The following is a 23725-nucleotide window of genomic DNA, read 5'->3' as shown; positions in this document are numbered from 1 at the left end:
CTTGTGACATATTTTAGGTTTTGTGTGCTATGCTTGGCACAATCCTGTCACCAGTACTCAAGAACCCCAAAACATAGATTTAAAAAGATATATTTTTAATAAATTCTTGAAAAATAAGTCCTCATATTGAATACTCATTCAATTTCAGTTAAGAGTTAACATGTTAATTTACGCAACTTTAAATATCTACAATACCTTAACGCTTCAATAGTCAGATGCTATTTAGTCATTTCGGTATATATTTTCAAGTCTTTGCTCAAATACACTGTTCTTAAACCATTCACAAAGGCAACAGATTAGACGCTTGTGAGCAATTATTTAGATTTATGATTATCCATCCATCCATCCATTCGCTTATCCTTTTCAGGGTCGCGGGGGGCGCTGGAGCCTATCCCAGCTGTCATAGGGCGATAGGCGGGGTACACCCTGGACAGGTCGCCAGTCTTTCGCAGGGCCAACACACAGGGACAGACAACCATTCGCTCTCACATTCACACCTAATGGCAATTTGGATTTTCCAATTAACCTATCCCCACTAACTGCATGTTTTTGGACGGTGGGAGGAAGCCGGAGTACCCGGAGGGAACCCACACAAACACGGGGAGAACATGCAAACTCCACACAGAAAGACCCCGGCCTGATGGTAGAATTGAACTCAGGATCTTCTTGCTGTGCGGCAACAGTGCTAACCACCGTGCCACCGTGCTGCCTAGATTTATGATTATTTAATCAAAAATGGTATGGTAACATGGTTAAAATTAGAGTAGTGGTATTTGATTATGTCACATCCTTGTCATGTAACTCACTTTTGTCTGTTCCTATTCCAGACTAAATGTGTTTCAGTGTTGCAAATATGTCGTCCCATATGGAAAAGATATATAAATCTTATAAAGTTTGTATCTGCCTTGTGTGAAACTTGTATGAAAAGCATACAAGAGTGAAAACAGATATAAGATCCCTTGAAAAATTATATAAATGAAACTTGTATGTTTTGGATACTTACTAAAACAATATATGAAAGTGGCCACTTTCATGAGTCAATCATATAAGCCTTCTATGATTCACTATATGAAGTAGGCCACATCTTATGCAAGTCTTTTATAAGTTTTTACTATTTCTTTTCCATATGGGGTGGGACATAATTAACTGTCGATAATTACTGTTCTTTGTGTTTATGTTGAATAAATATTTTTAACAATTATGATAGGCATGTAGCAACCAAAGCAAAACAAAAAATCTTATGTTACAAATTTTTATATTTGAGATGTTATACCTGACATGTAATGTGGGAGGTTCACAGGAGCTATTCTGTATTTTGGAGTATTTATATCAATTAGCAGTTTAACATGTGCATCTAAAAAAAAAATCTGCTAAATGTAGGACAGTAAAGACTTCATCAGTGCTGTGTGTAATGTTGGTCCTCTGCTTAGAATCCTGAAAGAACAAATACAGATATATAAGAGGAAATATTCCTGGAATGACTGGGGGACAATGCAGGCACTTTTAAAGCATACTAGATTAGAATTACTACAACACGGATAATATGATTCCACAATCTAAATTACCTCAGTTTAGTAATAATTTCAGATATTTGTATTAAATATCAACAATCCACATGTGCACTGTTCCATTGCATGTAAAATTTTAAAGAAATTGCAACACTTTGGTGCCAGATTGGATGAATTAAAAAGAGAAAGCTGCCTGTGTTTACTCTGGGGTTATAGTCCCCCCCCCCCCCGATTTTTATAGCTAGTTTTATCAAGTGTGTTTGCATTTATTTGAGGAATTATACATTTGTACAACTGCATCTGCAAGGCATGCGTAACAAACACAAGCTTGGTAGCATTAGCTTGCTAATACATGTGTTAGCTAATGATTAAAGTCGATTTTTCAGAGGAATACCAGTCAGTCTAAATGTGTGTGGTGCAGATACTAACCCAGATACATTTTGGATCCTATCATTTCTGGATCTGTTTTGGATCTGTTCATTACCCAGTTCATCCAGTGCAGATGCATTTTTGCTGATAGTGGCTTGTTTTGACTGTATAAGATCTGTATTGATCAAAATGGCTGGCTCGCTGTAAACCAGCCTGTTTCAGTTTAGGCATTGTTTTCAATAAATTGCACACTCAAAAAATGTTTTGTCTCACTTTCTTCTTGTTGCATGTTGAAGCTGAACTTGGAACCTTGTTAAGGTCCAACCATGTAAAATATGATTTTTTTTGCCTTTTTTCAAGTGGTTTTAAACTGTTGATCAGGCTAAAATTTTGTAGCTGACCAGTATATATGGAGCTGTAGAAAAATGTCCATTTCGATGAGAGAGAATTTCAGTATTTTTATGGGATGTTAATTTTAGTAGGAGTTAAAGTTTTTATGAATTCATTTAAAACACTGTCAAAACTAATACGTTTATGTGTCTCTGCTAAAAGACCAACATTATTTGGATGACTTTATTTGGTTATGGATCTTGAGGAAAAACTATGTTGTTTACTTGTCAAAAAATAAACTAAAGGGATCCACTCGTCTTTAAATGGAGTCTCAAATTTCACTCCAATTCTGATGTTTTGAACAAGACTAAAGGAATTTTGGCCCAATGAGTTTGTTTCTCCAGTCAGCTAAAGCTGACTTCTGAGTAAAAAGAGTTACGCCAATAAGACATAATCATCAGGTGGATTGTAAGAAGCACTGTTATGTAAAGATATTGAAGATACAAGTAGCTTAGATGAAGGACAAATAGTGGATCTGGTATTTTCTGTGACACTAAAACATCCCTGCCTATCCCACTCTCACTGTCTTTGATACGTGTGCTTAATGCTGATATGAAACTCTCTCCACATCTACCACCCGAGTCTAAAGGCATTGGGCAACAGGACACAGTGTCATTGCCGCAGCAGAAAAACTGTTAAGCAGATTTACGTGCACGCCTGCTGGTGAGAAAAGGGGGGAGGAAGAGGGGAAAAAAATGACCTTTTTACAACATTTAGTCCATGAGAGACATCTCTATTTTTTTCGCTGTGACTAAATAAACTGTTTATAAATGTAAAATCATGTCTTGCCTTTGGCAGTAGCCCAAGGATTAAACATCCCTGAACAATGTGAATGCCAGCAGCAGGACCTGAAGGTCAACAAGGAGACCAAGCTGAAATATTAAAGACAGACGTTGGAGTCTGCTTAGGCTCAATCTGCTTCCCCTTGTGTGATTTTTTTTTTTCAGAACAAAAGGATGAAGGCAACAAATGATTTTCACTCCTGTAACTGTTCAAGAGCTTCTCTACACAAGCGATGGGCCTAGAATCAGCAGATCTGTCCATCTGTTCACCCAACATTTTGGCTCACACCAACACTTAACATTATGGTAACTGCTGGCCAGATTGCTGTGGAAATAACTGTGGGTATGCTCAGCACCCAGAACAGTTAAAGTTACCCATCCCAAAAAGTTTCTAATGCATGATCAGCACTTATCAGTACCCCGTGGCTACACTTGATCAAATCAGCTTAAACAGAGAACAGATGATGGTAGAACTTAATACTTGTGGGCACAGAGGTTAACTTCATCATTCAGCATTCATTCATCTGACTGACTTTGGTGGAAGTGTGAGATTCCTTGAAGGTATGTAGAGTAGAATTTTGTACTTAACTGAAAGATAAGCAAATTCAATTTCTAGTATATATATACAAAAAAATCTTTAAAGAAATCCTCTTTTTGTGTATGGTGGGCCCATTGAAAGACACCACAAAGATTGATATGGAATTTTCTGTCGCCTTCTGACTTTGCGGACGTACATCATGAATCTGATTTCTAATGTATTTTCTTTTTTAGTGCCATGTCATTTCAACTATTTCAAGGTTTTTTGAGTTGCCAATCCTTACTACAGTCTTAACTGTATAGTCTTATTTTAAATATGTAATTGTTCAGTTGTGGTGAATGTAGTTATGACAGTTAATAAAAAAAAGAGAAAATAATTGGAATTGTTAGATTTTTTTTAATGTAATGACCTACTTATTATAATTTAATTAAAATTTAATGAAATATCATATCATATTTTCTATATTATCTATCTGTATATTATTTAAAGGGCTTTTCTCATCAGTAGTTGAATCAATTTCAGCAACATGTCAGAACCAGTTGAAATATTTTAATGTGTTTTGTTGTTGTATGGCATTTTCACTGTATATCAGGAATAATACCACGGTTTATCTGCTGCGACAGTTATCGTGTTATTCTGATTCCCAATTTTACAGTAATGGAAAAATGTTAAAAGGAATTAAATGTGTGCAGTGAGACGCAAACAGATTTCATAGAGAGCAATCTTCTTTTTATCTGTTGACCCACACTAGATGATCTGCCATCATGCTAGAAACATCAGTGTATAAAGACAGGAAAATCAATGCACTTTTGATGGTGGAGGTTAATAACAGCTGTTTTTGCTAATAAACCAAATTCTCTCAGACACTTTCTGCGCCAACCATTAAAGTCTTGTTTGCCCGCTGAACTGATTTATCTGATTTATCTGAGGGTCTTTCCACTGTATCTGAAGTGTAACTATGTGAATGGATTGTCCTGAGGATGCATCAATAAGACAGAAACACTTTGCTGTGGACCTTTTTTTCCACTGCTTCTTCAGGTGTGGTATTCAAATTGCACTTAATTAATCAGCAGAGACAGATTCTAACCTGCAATTAAGCATAGGCTCCACAAACTCGTAATAAAACAACTAGCACAGTACATGTGTTTTTTGCTTGACAGGTGAGGTTGTAAATCAGTAACCAATTCCAAATAAGTCCAGTTCCAAACTTTCAATAAGTTAAACTACATCTCAAAATTAAGAAATAGTCCAAGAAGAAGGAGATGTGGTATATCTGCCTGCCCAATTTATATGACTTTGATGGACGCACACACGTGCATAAGATGTATAGTTGTTTATCGATCATATTACATTGAGCTGAAATGAATTAAATTGACCTGATTTATATATGTAATGAGCCTGACTTGGATAAGTGGAAGAAAATGAATGGATGAATGGATATTTGTGTGTGGTCTTTATGTATTGTTCCATGATTCTGTTATTAACTACATTTATATTTTTTATATTATTATACAATTATATTGTGATGCTTTGTTTGAACTGGACTCACCTGTGCCTTTTGCATCTCATCCCTGCCTTCGGTGTTGTCTGGTGTTTGCAGCATTTTTCTAAACACAAGGTCTTCGTTGTCAGATAAAGTAAAGATGATTTTTTGAAATCCTTGTTTTCTTTATTTTTATGTGTCATATGTTATGTGAATGAACATCATCTCCTGCTTGTCTTGGTTATTAATGATCCAGCTAACTAAGATTTTACTGTTATAGTTTTCGACACACTTTTTAAGGCTGCCATCCAGTTAAGGCTGATTTTCTATGAACATTTTAGGAAACCTGATGATGTTATCTTTCAGACCTTTTCAAATGACAGTTTTGCAGATTTGGATATTCCAAATCCTAGCTCTAACTTTATCTGCCATTGACCTGGTTGATATTAAGGAATTAAAAGTACGGGAGCCATTAATGGACTTGGAGAGCAAAGCTGACAGGAAGACTTCTGTAGCTTCTAGTCAGTGCATCAGGATCACAGCTGCAGCCAGGAGGCCTCAGCAGAGCGCGCATATATGGCACATTGAGTCTCTGAGGAGTACAAAATTAACCTCAGAACCACAAACCTTTCCCAGAGAGAGAGAGAGAAAGAGAGAGGCTGATAACGATGACAGACATGGCTCCTCTGGGAGTAAAGCCATTTTAAAAAAAGTGGCATGTTGGGACTCACAGCAAACACTACTGATTTAGTGGTATGGAAGGATGTTCGGGTAGAATGTTTGGACTGAAAGGATAGAGGCGAGAAGGGTGGTGTGGAGGTGAAAAAACACATTGTCAGATGCTATCGCTTCTCCCAAAGAAACAGCGTCAAGCCCCTCAGCACCTGCCTAAGTGCTGACGATGACATTTATCCATGCTGCTATAACTAAAGCGAGGACCAGACGACCCTGTCTGAACACCAATCATCTGCCTGGCCCATCTCTGCTGCAGTGCTGAAATGAAGCTGTCATTCGTGCGGCAGCTCTTTCACTGTGTGTCACTCTGCAGAGAGAGATTGATGCGCTTGCTTTTTTTTGTTCCTATTCAGGCTTCAGCTCCTGCGGTTGGATTAGCTGATTTGAAACATTGATGAAGTTCAAACAGCTCTAACTGGGCACAGAGATACATCTTCATTATACCGCAAAGTGCTCCTAAAACATTATCATTATTCTTCAAACTGCTGGACGGCAAGCTGCCATCTGATGCTGGACTGTCACATAAAGGCTTGTGAATTTAAAAGCTGACTGCTGCGACATGTGCCGGGCTTCTATCTTCTATCATTCAGCCATATGCTTCTGAGATGGCTCGTGAAGTTTTACAATATGTCTTCAAAAGTTTCAACAGCAGATTGTGTACAACCAGAGAGGACTGTTCAGTAAGCCCCTCACATCAGGATTCTTGTCGAAAAATACAAATCACGACTGGTGTAGTCAGTGTTTAGTATTACTTAGTGCATTGTTTTCTTCTGCAATAATTCTCTAGTGTGGGAAGCGTATTTAATGTGATTCATGGAAATCATGCAGAGGTGGCTGGGTGGATGGCGGTAGCACAACATTCAGGATGGAAATTGACAAGAATTTAGCGATTCCGATTCTGTTATTGATATTACGTATTAATTCTCATTGGGTTCTCACTGGCTCTGCTTCAAGAATCACCACCATTGCTTAAGCATGCTGTAGGTATCCCCTCCCCTTTTAATAATAATAACAACAACAATGGATTGCATTTATATAGCGCTTTTCGGGGCCCTCAAAGCGCTGTACAATTCCACTATTCATTCACTCTCACATTCACACACTGGTGGAGGCAGCTACAGTTGTAGCCACAGCTGCCCTGGGGCAGACTGACTGAAGAGAGGCTGCCATATCGTGCCATCGGCCCCTCACCAGTAGGCACTAGGTGACGTGTCTTGCCCAAGGACACAACGACCGAGACTGTCCGAGCCGGGGCTCGAGCCGGCAACCTTCCGGTTACAAGACGAACTGCCAACTCTTTGAGCCACGATCGCCCCATCCATTCAAGCTATGATCAGTGTTGTACTCATTACACAAAGAAATAGAGTATTACACATATTACAAAGAAAAGGTTACTTAAAAGTAATGCCATACGTTACTTACTTACTTGCCAGGGAAAGCAATTCTTTACGCTACTCGTTACGTTACATACGAAACATATTGTCTCATAACTACCACTCCCAGACACCAACAGAAAACCCTATCCTAATGACAACACACATGTGATATTTCTCTTAGTATTTAAGTACGAACACAAAGCTGACAGCACAAGGCAAAGATGAAAACCAACACAGAGACTTCAAAGCGATCATCACAGTGGTTCTACTTTAGAAATGAAGGCTGCAGCCTGACTGCTGACAGCCTGACTGTTCATCGTTGCCTTTTTTACCTGTTGATGATTAGACTGGGTCAGCATTGACTCAGCTTTACCATCTCACTCTTGTAAAAATCAAAAAAGTTAAAGTACTGTCCATATCCCTAGTGCAGACCATATCACTGTTTTACTCTTCTGACACATGACCTGAAACCAGCTGATGGTAATGCAAGTTCAAGTGGAGCCAATAAGGCATGGCGACTAACAATTCCAGGGCATCAAACTGCTGGGAACCGGTTCTCAACAAGAACCAGTCCTTGATTCCCATTCCTATTCAGGACCAGAAAGCAACATCATAAGTCTTAGTGTGGTTAAGTTAAGACGAACATTGAACTGTGGTTGCTAAATATCACCACCTATCAAATTTAGGATTAGGATTTAGGTTTGGTTGCTATCCATCCCTTTTTTTAGGCTCTCACCTGTTTGGAATATCTAAATAGAAAAGCTTTTAAGAAAAGAACAAAGAAAACAATTCTGAATTCACAAGAGTTTATTTGAAATGTATAATCTAGTTCAGGGGTGCCCAATCCCGGTCCTCGAGAGCTACCGTCCTGCAGCTTTTAGATGCATCCTTGTTCCCACACACCCGAATCAAATGAATGGCTTGTTATCAGGCCTTTGCCAAACACGATGGCATGCTGAAGAGGTAATCAAACCATTTGATTCAGCTGTGTTGGAGTAGGGATGCATTTAAAAGCTGCAGGATAGTAGCTCTCGAGGACTGGGATTGGGCAGCCCTGATCTAGTTTCTGAGAATCTGAATATTTAACTAAAATAATACCCAACACTTGTCTCAGCTGTATATGGATTAGGCCAGTGGTTCCCAAACTTTTTTCTGTGTAATAATATTTGTTATGCCTCCAGAAATGTGTTCTTATGTGTTCTTTTTATCTCGTTATCGCAGCTTAGAGCGACTTGTGTATTTTCGTAACCATGACAACATGAGAGCAGTGCACGCTGGGAGTCAGGAAGTAAATTTACCGTGTGGCTCTGGATATTGGTGTGTGGGCTCACGCAGTTGCCAGCTCCACCGTTACAGGTTTAATCCTTTTCCCTCCGCTAAGGCATAGTCTGTGAGTATAATTCATTTTGTACAATTAAGCGGTGAAGCGTTTTGAACTGTTGTCTGTTATTCGGTTGGCTTTATTGTGTCTCATATAAGCTGTGCGGCTAGGCTGTCAAGCTGTAATAACTAGCCAGATGCTTTGAGCTTATTGCATCTATAATACATTTCATATATTTCATTGTATTGTGTTTACAGTTTCACAAAAGTGCCCAGTAAAAACTCCTGGAGTTCAACCGTCTGCGTCCTGGAGATGTTTTTGGGAGTGTTTAAGCTGAATGGAAACTTAGCCCATTACAGTGAAAAGACTGCAACACAGCTAACAGGGCATACGAGGATTGCCACCATACGGAGCTACCGCGCGGCTTCCACTACAGCTTTTGGAGAACTTCGCCGCAGCCTTCCTCTCCCAATACTGGAGACCCAACGACACGCAATGTCACAACGTAGCAATGCTGACAAAGGAAATGGAGACAACCAGTCAGAGTGTGTGCGCTCAAGGAGCAGTCGCTCATCTGGTACATTGTCTGGCTCAAAAATCAGCATAGCCATCGCCATGGCAAAAGCAAAGGCTGAAGCCACGCAAGCTAGAGCGGCACATTCAAAAAGAGAAATCGAGCTTAAAGTGGAGCAAGCACGTATTCAAGCCAGCCTCGACGCATTAATCGACGAAAAGGAAAGGGATTCCGCCGTTGCAGAGGCGAACTCCCTAGTAGCTGGTCTACAAGATATGGGTCTCGAAGTACGCAGCGAAGTTAACAGCCCGGTCTCCCAGTCTATCAAAGACCAACGCGTGGCTGTCTTTATCTCTGAGCAGGCCAGCCTATGCAACATGGGTCTATCGGCTACAGAAGATAACCTTCCACCTTCTTGACCAGCCACCCACCCGCATAACGCGGGTCAGACCCAAGCTGCTGCTTCTGCTGCTATTACGCCACACCAAGCTCTCCAGGGCCCTTAGAAAAGTGATGCACCGTTACGACAGAGCTCTAAGCCGCCCTTCTACCCCCCTCCAACTCCCCAATTTAGCGGAACACTTCCGCAGCAGAACCCCAAACAGGATTTTACGTCTCCCACGCACCAGCCCGTTCATGGGACGCCTTACAGAGGTGACCACGACCATTCTACAACCAACGGCCTCATCAAATATCTTGCTCGCAACCACTTGGTGACTTCAGGTCTCACCACATATGACGACCAGCCAATAAATTACTGGGCCTGGAAAACATCGTTCCAGAACGCCATTGCCAATCTAGACCTGTCTGCCGCAGAAGAACTCGACCTCCTAACCAAACACCTGGGAAAAGAGTCAGCAGAACAGGTAAGAAGAATAAAAGCGGTCAACATCAGGAATCCAACTACTGGACTGTGCTCAGCATGGGGGCGCCTCGACGAAGTATATGGCTCGCCAGAAGCCGTCGAACAAGCTCTGTTCAGCAAACTAGAAAGCTTTCCAAAGCTCACAACAAAGGGTCCACGGAGGCTCCGGGATCTAGGCGACCTGTTGTCAGAGCTACAAGCCGCCAAGGAAGATGGCTACCTCACAGGCATGTCGTACTTGGATACCTCCAGAGGAATTAAGCCCATCATCGAGAAACATACAGCATACAAGAAAAGTGGCTATACCACGGGACGAGATACAAACAAGAACATTTCGTCAGCTTCCCACCTTTCTCCGTGTTGGTGAACTTCATCCGCACCGAGGCAAAAGCACGTACGGACCCAAGTTTCAACCTCTGCATGCCAAGCCCTCCAGCCGAGAGAAGGAATAAATGGGAGAGGCCCACGAAGACGTCCGTTCACGCCCACAAGACACAGGTCTCAGGCACTGCCAAGTCTGAGTTTAAAGAAAGCAGGGAACGCATCGACCCGAATAAACATTGCCCCCTGCACAAAAAGCCCCATCCTCTGAGGAAATGCAGAGGTTTCCGTGAGAAGAGCTTAGACGATCGCAAACAGCTTCTGAAAGAACACTACGTCTGCTTTCGCTGTTGCTCGTCAACAGAACATCTTGCAAAGAACTGCACAGCCGAGATAACATGTACTGAGTGTGGGAGCGCTGCTCACGTAACAGCTCTCCACCTCCACCCACCTACCTGGAAACCCAAGTCGTTCCCCTCCACCGCAGAGGATAGCGGGGAGGAGGACAAAGCGGATAACCAGGAGGTCAAGTCAACGTGCACACAGGTATGTGGGGAAGGTCTGAGTGCCAGAGCGTGTGCTAAGATCTCTCTCGTCAGGGTGTTCCCAAACGGACGCAGAGGGGAAGCCAAGAGAATGTACGCTATATTGGATGAGCAGAGTAATCGCTCTCTCGCGCGGTCAGAGTTCTTCGAAGCCTTCAAGATCTCTGGGCGCTCGTACTCATACACACTAAAGACCTGCGCGGGACGTACGGAGACATCGGGGAGGAGAGCCAGCGGCTACACCGTAGAGCCATTGGATGAGAAATTGAGTATTTCTCTGCCTACACTCCTCGAGTGCAACCAAATCCCTAATGTCCGTGCGGAGATTCCCACCCCCGGTGCAGCCTACCATCATGCCCACCTAAAATGCATCGCTGACAAGATACCACCTCCGGACCCAGACGCCAACATTCTTCTCTTACTGGGCAGAGATATCTTACGGGTCCACACGGTCCGAGAGCAGATAAGTGGCCCAGGAGATGCTCCCTTCACCCAAAGGCTTGACCTGGGGTGGGTCATTGTCGGGGATGTGTGCCTCGGAGTTGCTCACAGACCACTGGAGGTGAGAAGTTACAAAACAGCCGTTCTAGGAAACGGTCGTACAAGTCATCTCCAGCCATGTAACAACCAGATCAAAGTGACAGAGGTGTTTGGACAAGCACGTGACTATCAACATCATCCAGCGCTAACCTCGACGATGCTAATTGGAGACAATTTGGGGCAAACTGTCTTCGCTCGCACTCCCAACGACCACAAACTTGCTCCATCCATGGAAGATCTAGAGTTTCTGAGAATAATGGAAGCCGAGTGTTGCCAGGACAGCTCCAACAGTTGGGTCGCACCTTTGCCGTTTAGGTCACCGAGACGGCGACTCCCCAACAACAGGAAACAGGCTCTCGAACGCCTCGTCTCACTTCGGCGCTCACTGGAAAAATGACCACGGATGAAAGCTGACTTCCTAGAGTTTATGGAGAAGATGCTCAAGAAGGCGCACGCAGAAGCCGCCCCTCCCATGCAACCTGGTCAGGAGCGTTGGTACTTGCCCCTGTTCGGTGTGTATCACCCTCGGAAGCCGGACAAGATCCGCGTGGTCTTCGACAGCAGTGCATCCTATGAGGGAGTATCGCTCAATGATGTTTTACTCACTGGTCCCGATCTTAATAACAGCCTACTAGGTGTTCTTATGAGGTTTAGGAAGGAGCAGGTTGAAATCACTGCTGACATCGAGCACATGCTCCACTGCTTCATCGTGAAAGAGGACCACCGGGATTTTCTCCATTTCCTGTGGTATAGAGACAACGACCCTACCTCTGACATCGTGGATTACAGGATGCGGGTCCATCTTTTTGGTAACAGCCCCTCGCCTGCCGTCGCAGTGTATTGCTTGCGGCGGGCGGCTAAGGCAGCAGAGGCCGACTACGGCAGCGATGCCAGGAGATTCATCGACCGCGATTTCTATGTCGACGATGGCTTAAAGTCCTTCAGCACAGAGGAAGAAGGCATCGCAGTTCTCCAACGAGCGCAGAAGATGCTTGCGGCTTCCAACCTCAGGCTGCACAAAGTTGCATCAAATCGCTCTGCGGTCATCAGAGCATTCCCCCCCCAGGATCGCTCTCAGGATTTCAATGGCCTGGATCTCTCCATCGATGATCTGCCTATCCAGCGTAGCCTGGGACTGTTCTGGAACATGCGCACGGACACTTTCACGTTCCAGATCGAGATCGATCAGAAGCCGTTCACCCGCAGAGGGGTACTCTCGGCCGTGAACAGCCTATACGACCCCCTAGGGTTTCTCGCACCCATCACAGTTGACGGAAGACGGATACTCAGAGAACTCACCTTGCAAGCGGAGGATTGGGACGCACCCCTTCCCAAAGACATGGAGATCGAGTGGACTAGATGGAAACAGTCTCTCCAACACCTGGAGGGGCTCCAAATACCACGCCCTTATACGTCCCTCTCCACCACAGGTGCCCTAAGGAGAGGACTCTGTGTCTTCGCCGACGCATCGGTCAAAGCAATAGCAGCCATAGCCTACATCAGGGTGACTAGCAAGCAGGGACAGACCGAGATTGGCTTTGTCTTTGGGAAGGCAAAGTTGGCTCCCCAACCTGGCTTAACTATCCCTAGACTTGAACTTTGCGCTGCCGTGCTCGCTGTCGAGATCGCTGAGATGATAGTTGCAGAGATGGACACAACGTTTGACAACATCACCTACTACACAGATAGCAAAGTCGTACTGGGATACATCTACAACCAGTCAAGGAGATTTTATGTCTACGTACACAACAGGGTCCAACGAATCCTTCAGTCACCTTGTCCCGGTCAGTAGAAGTACGTCCCAACGCATCTCAACCCAGCTGACGTTGGGTCAAGAACTGTAGCATCAGCCCTGCTCAGCAGCACACCATGGCTCAAAGGACCAGCCTTTCTCTGCGACGCATCAGGGCATCCATCCGAGCTTCAAGAGACGTACAATCTTGTCGACCCCGACATCGATGCCGAAGTGCGTCCACAGGTGACGACGAAACTCACCCACGTCGCCAAAGGTGTGGTACGCCCTCATCGCTTTGAACGCTTTTCCAAGTTCAGCACACTCCGTGCAGCCATCGCACATTTGATCCACGTAGCTAGCTCTTTCGCTTGCTCAACGCAGAGCGAATGTCGAGGCTGGCACATTTGTCGTCCTACAGAAGAGGAGCTGCTGAGAGCCGAAGTGTGCCTTGTAAAGAGTGTCCAGGTTGAGTGCTACGCAGAAGAGCTCAAGTGCATCAACTCGGGAATCAACATACCATCTTCTAGCAGCTTGTGGAGATTGCACACCATTATGGACCAGGATCGACTACTTAGGGTAGGAGGTCGGATCGAGCAGTCAGGCTTAGGCATGAACGAGACTCATCCCATCATCATTCCTGGCCGGCATCACCTCGCCACTCTGCTTGTGTCCCACTATCACGAAGCAGTAAAGCACCAAGGGAGACATCTTACTGAGGGTGCCATTCGGGCTGCAGGGTTTTGGCTCGTGGGAGCCAAACACTGTATCAGCAGTCTGCTTTACAGATGCATCACTTGTAGGAAACTGAGAGGGAAGGCCGAACATCAACAGATGGCAGCCCTGCCGGCAGAACGGCTACAAGTAGCACCTCCCTTCACCTACGTAGGTGTCGATGTCTTTGGACCATGGGACGTCGTTTCACGCCGCACAAGAGGAGGAGTCTCGAACTCCAAGCGATGGGCGGTGATGTTCTCGTGTATGTGTTCCAGGGCGGTGCACATTGAGGTGATCGAAGCCATGAGTGCTAGCAGCTTTATTAACGCCTTGAGGAGATTATTTGCGGTCAGGGGCCCCGCGAAGCAGATACGCTCGGACTGCGGAACTAACTTCGTTGGCGCTTCCTGTGAGCTGGGGATGGACAAGGAAAACCCAGGGTTTGACAGGGTGGAGAAGTACCTCAGCAAACAGAGCTGCACCTGGGTGTTTAACCCACCCCATGCATCTCATATGGGTGGCGCATGGGAGAAGATGATCGGCATCGCCCGCCGTATCTTGGACTGCATGCTGCTTGAACAGAGAAAGTCTCGCCCGACACACGAGGTTCTGACCACGCTTATGGCCGAGGTAGCTGTAATTATGAACGCAAGGCCGATCATCCCTGTGTCATCCGACCCGGAGTCGCCCTGCATCCTCACACCGGCAATGCTCCTGACTCTCAAAACAGGTTCCACGCCTCCTTTGCCGTCAAGCAAGTTCGAGGAAGCAGATCTTTTCAGAGAGGAGTGGAAACAAGTTCAGAGCTTAGCAGACATGTTTTGGAACAGATGGAGGCGTGAATACCTCAAAACACTGCAACTTCGGCACAAGTGGCAAGGGAAACAGCCGAATCTTCAAGAAGGGGACGTAGTTCTCTTAAAGGATAATCAGGCAGAGAGAAATGAGTGGCCCATGGGCATCATCACGAAAACCTTTCCAGGGAAGGATGGATTGGTCCGGAGAGTCGAAGTGGAGGTCGTCAAGGATGGAAATAGAAGAGGATTCTCTCGTCCTATTACAGAAGTAGTTCTGCTTCTTTCTCCAAAGTCCGATTCCGCCAATTGATGTGGGCTCTTTAAAGATCCCAAGCGGGGAGTGTTATGCCTCCAGAAATGTGTTCTTATGTGTTCTTTTTATCTCGTTATCGCAGCTTAGAGCGACTTGTGTATTTTCGTAACCATGACAACATGAGAGCAGTGCACGCTGGGAGTCAGGAAGTAAATTTACCGTGTGGCTCTGGATATTGGTGTGTGGGCTCACGCAGTCGCCAGCTCCACCGTTACAGGTTTAATCCTTTTCCCTCCGCTAAGGCATAGTCTGTGAGTATAATTCATTTTGTACAATTAAGCGGTGAAGCGTTTTGAACTGTTGTCTGTTATTCAGTTGGCTTTATTATATAAGCTGTGCGGCTAGGCTGTCAAGCTGTAATAACTAGCCAGATGCTTTGAGCTTATTGCATCTATAATACATTTCATATATTTCATTGTATTGTGTTTACAGTTTCACAAAAGTGCCCAGTAAAATCTCCTGGAGTTCAACCGTCTGCGTCCTGGAGATTTTTTTGGGAGTGTTTAAGCTGAATGGAAACTTAGCCCATTACAATATTCAACATTGCTATCAATACATTTTTCAAAAAATGCCTCTCTGTGCAAAATGGGTTTAAAAACATAAACAGCTGTAGGATCCTGTTTGTCTGTCATTTGAACCGGGGGAACAAATCGTGGCAGGATCAGCCTGATATTATTTGTATCCTGCTGTAACTTTACTGTATAAAGAGCAAACATCTCCAACATGTCAGGAGCAGTTAGTCATTACAACAAGTGTTTGTGAACTAAAAATCAAGAATGTGGGATCCTGTTTGTCCGTGATTTGAAGAGCCCAGCGCTGCTCCTGACGCAAAGAAAACCAATCCTGCAGGGAGACCTACCTCGGCACTTGTGCAGGTGAAGCCAAAGGGAAGATTTGCTTCACCAGATTTTCTCGTCTTTGGCTTAGAATGAAGTTGGTTTGGAAACATATTCAGCGACGCTTCATCTCCTGCTTTGGGTTTCTGTGGGCTCCCCGTGCTAGCAGTGTCCAAGCGTTTTGTTTTCTTCTTTTTCATACCGCACCCCCCCTGCCATGGCTCTGTGCCCACACTTTGTGTGTGTGTGTGTGGGGGGGGACACATTGGGAAGGTCTGGATTGGGCATGGATTTGTCTCCCAAAACATCCGGTCGATGTTAAGTGGTTACAGTGGTCAATCATCCAAATAGTGAGGCTTTGTATATATTAACACAGTGTAGCAGTTGAACATACTATTAGGCTAGCGACTAGAATACAGTAAAAATACCAAGAATACCTGTTCAATCAAAATTAACTTCACTTTGATGTGCTGAAAAACTGCAGTGATTTCCCTGTCTCACGTATTAGGCTTTGGGATGGTAACCCTTTAATGTTTAAAGAATCTGCTTCCTCTACAGACGACATGTCAGTGGGATTGAAGAGGTCCTCAAAGAATTCCTTGTAACGCTTGACTATATCCTCAGTTGAAATCAGCAGCATTCCTCCTGCACTATACATGTTGTACGTGGCCTGCAGGTACCCCTCAGCTGCCTCCCACAGTCTATCGAGTGGCACTCAGCTGTTTCACGGGCAGCATTAGGGGAGGAGTCAGAGAGAAACTCAGAGTTTGTTGAAGAAAACCTGCCAGTGAGCAGGTTTAGTTCACAGTCTGTTACCATGGTAACTGACTCAGAGTGGAAGTTCACTTGCGTTTTTGAACAGAAAACCAGATTTGTGAGGTGCTTCCTGGATTAGGGCCATTGTCTGTTGCTATCATTTTCAATCTCTTTGTTAATTTTCAAGTCTTTTTTAACGATAGTCTTAGCCTGATTGCTTTAACCTGGGTTCCACCAAGAAGGCGCCTAAAACCACAGTGGGCACCACCCTGTATAACCTGCTTATCGACATAGTTTGAGATGCCAAACATAGCAGTGGCATTTGGCAGCTAACAAGGATGATATTTGCCCTAATTTTGAAGAGCATGTTCTGAGTCCCTATACCTTTTTGAAAATGCACTGAACACTCAACCTGAGGCTTTTACCATGACGTGAGTTCAACATAGCCAGTGTGTCATTCTGTTATCTAGTTTCACTTAACCTAATACTGGCAATCAGGATAAGCACCCAAATGAAAGGGCATCTTCCCAATTATTGATAAGGGTGTTGGCAACAGAGTGGCTGACTTTTTTTAGCTGAGAGGCATTATGATTCCATACACATTTTACCTAGGTAAGGGAACAAACAAGGCTATAAGCACCTTAGTAATTGGGCAGCATTCAATATCCTGCAGCAGCATGGGGGTACTGTGACAAAATACTAATAAGCTTTTGGAGGTGGGAGACGAAGACGAGGCCTGTTTGAGTTTCTAGTTACTAACTTGGCATGTGTTGGCCTCCTGGGAGGCAGTATTTGAAGAAAACAAATGCCTAATTTGTTTTTCTTCATCGTTTTTTTAGAGTGTTTTCTTCAACTGTGGTATTTCAGGTATGTGGTTGTTTTAAAAGTAAATGGCCAGCATATTTTATTTTTACTGCATATAACTTCAGCACACGGAAATGAGTTGTCATTGCGGTGCAAGAAGTTTAGTAATCCTAGGAGTATAAGTAAAGAGGCTTACTATTAGTTTCATACGTTCCTGGACACTTTTTACCTCTGATTTAAAATCCACTCTGGTAGTGTGCAAACAGCTAAGATATGATTGATGTGATTGCAGACTTTCAGCTTTAATTCAGTGGGTTTAACAAAACTTTTCAATTACAGTCATTTCAATACACTGTACCCCATTTTCAGAGGCTCAAACTGTATGTATAAACAATTTTATATACATGGATTATTTTTAATAGCAGCGTGAAAATTATTTGAAGATAAAAAAAACACGGAATACTTAAATTCTGTGTTTCCTCCCTTCAGTTGCTGCGTATTTGTGGTTCTCTCTGCCTTCAGTTTGTTCTTCAATTGAGAAGGTAAAATTAATGTTTTGGAATTGGATCAAGTTTTGTTCAGATACCTGTTTCCATTTCATCATGGACGTGGGTAGTCTGGCATTTGGTGGATAATCTTGACCACGGAAAGTGAAAGGACTATTACTGGACACTACAGTGACTCATTATTGCTTCTATTATATTGGCAATTACTTTCATTTTTTTAAATAAGGCCGAGGCACTTCCTAAAACAAGGGGAGCTCATACAACACAGGAGAATGGATTTGTAAGGGACTATTTGCAGTGAGGGCATATGTGAGAATAAATCCAAATACACAGCAGTGTGTGCTGGTTGTAATGAAAGAGCATCAGTGAATCAGTGCAACAGACTGTCTCACTGATGCTCACTTTTGGACAACAGTAAAGTTCACTAGCACAGATTAATCAGATAATATCTATCAGGAAATGATACACACACTGCACACAATGCTCATTAGTAAAATTAATTTATTTTTGGTTTGGATTATTTATTTTTACAATGTATGTACACAATACCGAGAAATATGACCACACTATTTTCTTTTGACTCGAGCCAAAGCATTAGTAAGCTTTTATTACACCAGTTAATTTAAAACACTCTAAATGAGCTCTGCTTTAAGAACAAATAACCTCTCCTACTACATATATTGGTTTCCTGTATTTTTCTCCACTGCTGTATAATATTTTAGAAACCTGGGGAGCTGAGTGTCAGTGCAGATCTGCTGAGCTGGGTTTCATAAGCTCAACAAAATGCAGAGTTTCGGTGCAACAAACAGCTCTTTACAATCAGGCAGCCTGCAAAAAGTTGCTGAAAGGTGCAATAGACGATGGCTACAGTAGTGTCCATATGTGTACACAGGACCACATCTGTGGTGATTACAAGCACAACCTATACTGACTGTGGAAACTGCGCACACCATTTTTCTTTTCTTTTTTGATGGCGTGTGGTGCAGTCATAGTTAAGTAAGGCTTCTAATCTCCAGCAGCTTCTGTGGAGCTGTTCATTGACCATCAGCTGATTGGAATTGTTCTAGTAGGTGTTTGAGTAGGAGAAATATATGAGCTCTGTGTCTGATGAATTCAGCTGAGCTGATTATATGTCACTGTTCTTACCTCAATCTGAAGCAAGGCCTCCTCTCTCTGACGGAGCACCTCCACGTCCTCCTCACTGATCTCAGACAGGAAAGCCTGACTTCCTCCCTCTGAGCCTGCTCCAAACAGTGGACCCTCCTCTATCTGCTCACTGGATGGAGTCTGAGGACTCTGTGAGAGCAAAGACATTTTCTTTTATTAGATTTAAAAGGTATAGCAGTAACAGCAAAAATTCAGACAGTGAGCAGTTACTTTGTCTGTTGCCTGGGAATACAAGTGCTTGGGTTGTTGATTAAGTAGCAGCAACTTATTATCACAGCAACTACCAGTTACTGCTGTCTTTTATCTCTCATCTTAAAATTCATGGACAATCCAACTCTGAGCTTGATGGGTTTTGTTAGTGATATGTGTCCGAATAAAATATAACAACAGCAGTGAAAATATATTTTTGACTAAGCATTTTACACATTTCAAATGTGTAATTAGCATCATTAACAATTTTTTTGCATTTCTATTATTATAATGTAATTTCAATTTATCTTGTCTTGGCTTCATTCACTTTTCGCTAAATGATCTTATTGCTTCAAAATTATTATTTCATTTGATATTTTGTAAGCAAAAAGTAATTATATTTAGCTAAACATTATTACCCTCTATCAGCCCCAACCACTTTCAGCAGAAAGCTGCTCTTCTTGAACCTGGTTCGGCTGGAGGTTTCTTCCTGTTAAAAGGGAGATTTTCTTCCCACTTTCAGCAAGTGCTTGCTCATAGAGGGAAAGGAGATTGCTATGGTTTTCTCTCTATTATGGCAGTACAGTATAACAATATAAAACACATTAAAGTGATTGTTATTGTGATTTAGTGCTATATAAATATAAATGCACTGACAAATAAAATTGATTAATTAATGTTACATTTATGTACCTATTTATTATATAACCTACTTTAAGCTAACCATTAAATAAATTTCTTTTAGCAAAACTCCAGCTGTACATTTGGCTCCCTAGTTTTCCTGTTCTTAAATCAGCAGCTACAAGTGCATCAGTGCAGATTTTTTCTGTATTTTGCTCTTTGTGTACATCACAGAAACTGTATAAGCAGTTTTTTGTGTCAAAGGTTTATTTAATTCAATTTTATTTTATTTATATAACGCCAAATCACAACATCAGTCGCTTCAGGGCGCTTTATATTGTAAGGCAGACCCTACACTAATACATACAGAGAAAATCCCAACAATCATACAACCCCCTATGAGCAAGCACTTTGGCGACAGTGGGAAGGAAAAACTCCCTTTTAACAGGAAGAAACCTCCCACAGAACCAGGCTCAGCTGCGACTGGTTGGGGTGAGAGAAGGGAGACAGGATAAAGACATGCTGTGGAAGAGAGACAGAGATTAATAACAATGCAGAGAGGTCTATTGACTAAGGACTTTAATACTACTACAAATACTACAAATACAAATACTATGACATATATATATATATATGTATATGAATCACAAAAGTCTCCAATCTTCTACTATAACTTCTGTTATAGTTGATAGTTGTCAGACTTGATCAGAGTAACAGTTGTAGCCATTTTAATGTTTTTTTTTTCCCGATTGACCTTCTGGTTAAAAACATGAATTTGCTTTGGTACAAATTTGTTAACATTTCTGTTACGAGCATGTGGTGTAGCCATTATCAGTATATACTGTGTGTTAGTGGAGATCGTGAATGTTGAGGCTACATGTGGTACATGCACACATTTTGTTTCATGTGCAAGCAAAAGCATAAGGGAAGAGGAGAGACACGGAGCGAGGTCTGCTTACTCTTTTGCATTGCTAATGTGTTTCACCTTTGTGTGGTTGAGTGCACAGCTAATTCATGGTAGAGGGACCAGTGTGGGTCAGAGCACAGGAACTAACTCAGGCTTAGTCACAGCACTCTGTCTACTGGCCATGTTGTGACTCACCATTCCTTAGCACACTCTGGGTGTTCACTCCTCCACATACATACATACATAACACCCCAGAATATATTAGTACATTACATGGATGGAAAGGGACTCTCAAGACAATCATTCTGACACATTATTGCACAAGTTCACACACTGGTAGAAACGTTCACACAGCTCCCTGCTGTTGATTCCGGTCATCTATGATGATGTTCATTTGAAGATGTGTGTGGGAAACAGTCTGCATTGGTTTGAAAAGTGATTTTCTGCATGTATAAGGATGACGTTCCAAACGTCAGGGTACCTCTCATCACTTCCTGTCTACTAACGTCTTCTACTTCATGTACAGCAGAGAAGTCAGAATATTGTTGTTGTGGTTACATAAAATGATATTTGACCAGTTGATTCTTCCATAATATATGCACTGATTAGAGAGCTTCCTGCTATGCATTGAATGTAGTTTAAGTTGTGTAATGTATTATACAGTTTGCCACCTCCATAGCCCTTTATCTCTAAAGCTTGCAGAATAATAGACCTTAGTTATAGGCCTTCAGGGAGGCATAAAACATTAATACACATGAGTCATCTCTCTGTTTGGGCAAAAAAATAAGATGGCTTTTTAGAGGGTGTGTGTAGTAACAATGGTTCTTTGCAGAATACTGTTCAACCAGTTCAAACTGCAAGTCATTCTCCTTTCAGCTTAACAGAAAAGCATGTTTGAGACCTTCAAACACCCTGGTGGATATTGAGTGAGAAAGAGAGCTGCTTCCTCTTAGCTATACGTGATACACCTACATGTCATTGTAGTTTCTCCCCAATTACCCAAACAATTTACAGCAGTAGAAACATATTCACAACAAAATATTTTTTTAACTTACTTTACAAGATAATGTTCACACTAATATTACAAAATTGTACAAGTTTGTAAAATTTGAAGCTTGTACTTTTATAAAATGGAATTACAAGAAGCTAAATGCTAATGATAGGCTATATCAGAAATGAATGTCCCAAGAACTAAGCTCCCAAAACGTTGATTCTGTTCATCTAGATGTACCGTTTTCAGTAGGAGAAATGTTTAGTTACTCATTCAAGTGTCTTACCTGGATGATTGAGCATGCAATCAATTGTACACTATACTTTATCCACTTAGTGTAAAAGATTATTTTTGCAGCTGTCTTTTTCATTCTATATTATGAGGGGTGAGGTACACCCTGAATAGGTCGCCAGCCTATCTCAGGGTCAACACTAGAATACCAGTAAAACCTAAAAAGAAACTCAAATATGTCTAGAACCCAAACAATAACATCAGCCAGCTAACTTGGCAAAGTACACAAAAAATATAGAAATTTTATTCTCTCTAAAAACTGTTGGATATATTGTCCAGAGAAAGAATGGATCTGATTTGATGATATTTTTAGATCAAAGATAGATTTCAAAAAGAAAAGTTGCTTTCCTTATTTTGAACGTTGATCCAACCATCTCCCTTGCAGTATTGAGGGTTGTACAATGAAGAAAGATTAATGGGTTAAGTGTGCTACGTCAAGTACAAAGTCAGAGTGTTTTGGGCCACAAACATTTCTCTCTTATTACCTCGCTAAATCACCATGGTAACGTATGCTGAAAACGTAACTTTTGGTTTGAAATTGGCTAAAAGATTTTCGACTGATTCTTTATTTACATGTTTTAGGTGCAGTAGAGATTTTCTCTTGTATTAATGTGTTGTTACCTTACTAATGTCACGTCCAGCTGTAAAGTGACAGCAGTGCAAACCGCATCACATTGTCACTTGAATCCACATGAACTCCACTGATGATGCAGAAAAGGTAAAAATGTTTTTAAACTTGGTTCAAAGTCTGTTTTATACTGCTGCAGTTGACAGAATACAGAACACATACCAAGAATACCTCTTCAACCAATAAAATGAATTTCACTTTGATCAGTGACAAAATAAACTGATTTCCACATCTCCTTTATCAGCGTATGGCATGGTATGCATTACTGTTTAAATGCATCCAGTTTAAGGTGTCACAGTTCTAAAGGCTGTCACCTTAGAAATATCTCAGTGTTTAAATAATTAACTGGAATTTAAATATTTATTTTCTGTTCTTCGCACTAAATCCCCAAATTAATGATTTTCTGCAGCATTAAATACTTGTGTGTGTTTTTTTTCAGCAATGTTGAATTTTATTTTCTTTGCTTTTCCAAGTCATGGTCACAGAGAGGCTGGAAACAAGTCCAGCTGCTGGGCCGAGAAGTAGTGTACACCCTGGTAAGTCCTTTAAGCCTGTGATGCCAGTGTGTTACATTTACTGTTATTTTTCTAATGTTCTTCATAGCTCTTTATCACTGTTGTGCATTATGTCAGGAGTACTTATAGGCATCTTTGTATGCAGAAGAAGAGTCATATGGCACGTGATCCGCACCTTTGGGTGTGAACAGAGTCTGAAGCACAAAGCCTGACTTAACCATGAAAATTGATCAACGCTGTCATGATACCTGTTACCTCTGACTGGGGTTTTAAGTTTTGTCAATCCAGTTAATGCAAATAAAGCTTGGCTGTGTTGAGCTTCCAATGTAGTATTCCACTCATGTCAGTTAACAAGCTGAGAGCTAATAACACACATAATGTACAATAAACTACCATAAGAAACGAGAGGACATCTGACAAATATTTTATTAATAACTTCTCACATGACAAGTAGGTTTTTAACCTGAATAAACAGGTTTCGGCATTATTACATAATGTTTAACATGTTAGTAGTTTTACTTGTATGAATATTTTAATGGGCTGTTTTGATTCACCAGCCTTCACATGTGAGAAAACATTAGGAAGGATTTCTAAAACTGGCATAACTGGGGGGGGGGGGACGATCGCATATTGGAAGGTTAAAACTGGTACAAATCACAGTTGAGCTC

The 23725-nt window shown here is 42.2% G+C and overlaps 1 protein-coding gene across 2 annotated transcripts in view; it reads right to left on the bottom strand.

Moving 5' to 3' along the window:
• Nucleotides 1-23725, bottom strand: part of tsnare1 (T-SNARE Domain Containing 1) — a 278062-nt gene that overhangs the window by 100596 nt on the left and 153741 nt on the right. For both annotated transcript variants that reach the window (XM_005745725.1, XM_005745724.1), the window contains exon 8: nt 18895-19044. In XM_005745725.1, the coding sequence (XP_005745782.1) occupies nt 18895-19044 (150 nt within the window). The remainder of the gene's footprint in view (nt 1-18894; nt 19045-23725) is intronic.

The sequence above is a fragment of the Pundamilia nyererei genome, unplaced genomic scaffold (assembly GCF_000239375.1).
Source record: "Pundamilia nyererei isolate P.nyererei 1_Seehausen unplaced genomic scaffold, PunNye1.0 scaffold00164, whole genome shotgun sequence".
Taxonomy (NCBI): Eukaryota; Metazoa; Chordata; class Actinopteri; order Cichliformes; family Cichlidae; genus Pundamilia; species Pundamilia nyererei.
The sequence above is the reverse complement of the archived record's forward strand: the minus strand, read 5'-3'. Positions and strand labels throughout refer to the sequence as shown.